The following is an 865-nucleotide window of genomic DNA, read 5'->3' as shown; positions in this document are numbered from 1 at the left end:
GTGAACATAAAGAAATTTGTTTAGGGCGTCGAAGAAACTAAAGTAACATTATGGCACTCCTCATTACCTTGTTAATCCTTGTATGTATCCAATAGCGTTAACTGCACCGAGGTTGAAACCAATTATATTCTCAAGCCTGTAAGATTACAAAACTCACGGTTAACTCTATGAAAATCGTCAACACTGAAGGGAAGAGAACAACTAGACTGGACAGTATATATATACCAACTAGACAAGTATGAGTCAGCAAGTATGAGTACAAGTAGACAAGTATGAGTACAAGTAGAAAGCAGTACCTGTATCCAGGTTTAGTGGACTTCCAGATTTGGACTGTGCCATCAAGTGAACCTGTAATTACTACACGAAGTTCGGGGTGCCAACAAAGAGCATTGACACTCTTTGCAATCCCTCCATCCGCACTAACACAACATTCTTTCTCCGGATCCCAAATCTTATATCGACCAAAGAAACAAGAAAACAACTTAGGATGCAGATAGAAAGAGTGCATTACTCTATTTTGAACAAACCACATGTAATACCTTTGCAGCACCATCCAAATATCCAGCAAGTAAGCGCTGCTGATTCCTATCTATGAGGTAATGAAGGCAAAGTACACCATCAGGTTGTCCATCTAACGTGGCATTGCATGTCATACAGTAAATGTCCCACATCTGTAAATCTCAAAAATTAGGCACTGCTGACGTAAGTAGCTCTGATGTAAGAACCATTTAGTTACTTGGCAGTTGAAATAGGAAGAGGAAAATAAAACCTTGACCATGTGATCCAAGGAAGCACTGGCAAAGCTGTTGCTGTCATCCGGGTCAAACATTACTTGCGTGACACAGTTACCGTGCCCTAGAAACGT

General features: G+C 40.5%; 1 protein-coding gene across 1 annotated transcript; it reads right to left on the bottom strand.

The window, feature by feature from the left end:
* Positions 1-67: 67 nt before the first annotated feature.
* Positions 68-671, bottom strand: LOC119344915 (coatomer subunit beta'-1-like; the record flags this gene model as incomplete). Its single annotated transcript, XM_037615202.1, has 3 exons — positions 540-671; positions 297-451; positions 68-136 (listed from the first exon to the last, which is right to left on the bottom strand). Coding segments are annotated over exons 1-3 (356 nt in total), but the record flags the coding sequence as incomplete, so codon positions are not given.
* Positions 672-865: the final 194 nt, after the last annotated feature.

The sequence above is a fragment of the Triticum dicoccoides genome, unplaced genomic scaffold, assembly GCF_002162155.2.
Source record: "Triticum dicoccoides isolate Atlit2015 ecotype Zavitan unplaced genomic scaffold, WEW_v2.0 scaffold192565, whole genome shotgun sequence".
Lineage (NCBI taxonomy): Eukaryota > Viridiplantae > Streptophyta > Magnoliopsida > Poales > Poaceae > Triticum > Triticum dicoccoides.
This window is presented reverse-complemented; position numbering and strand designations above follow the sequence as displayed.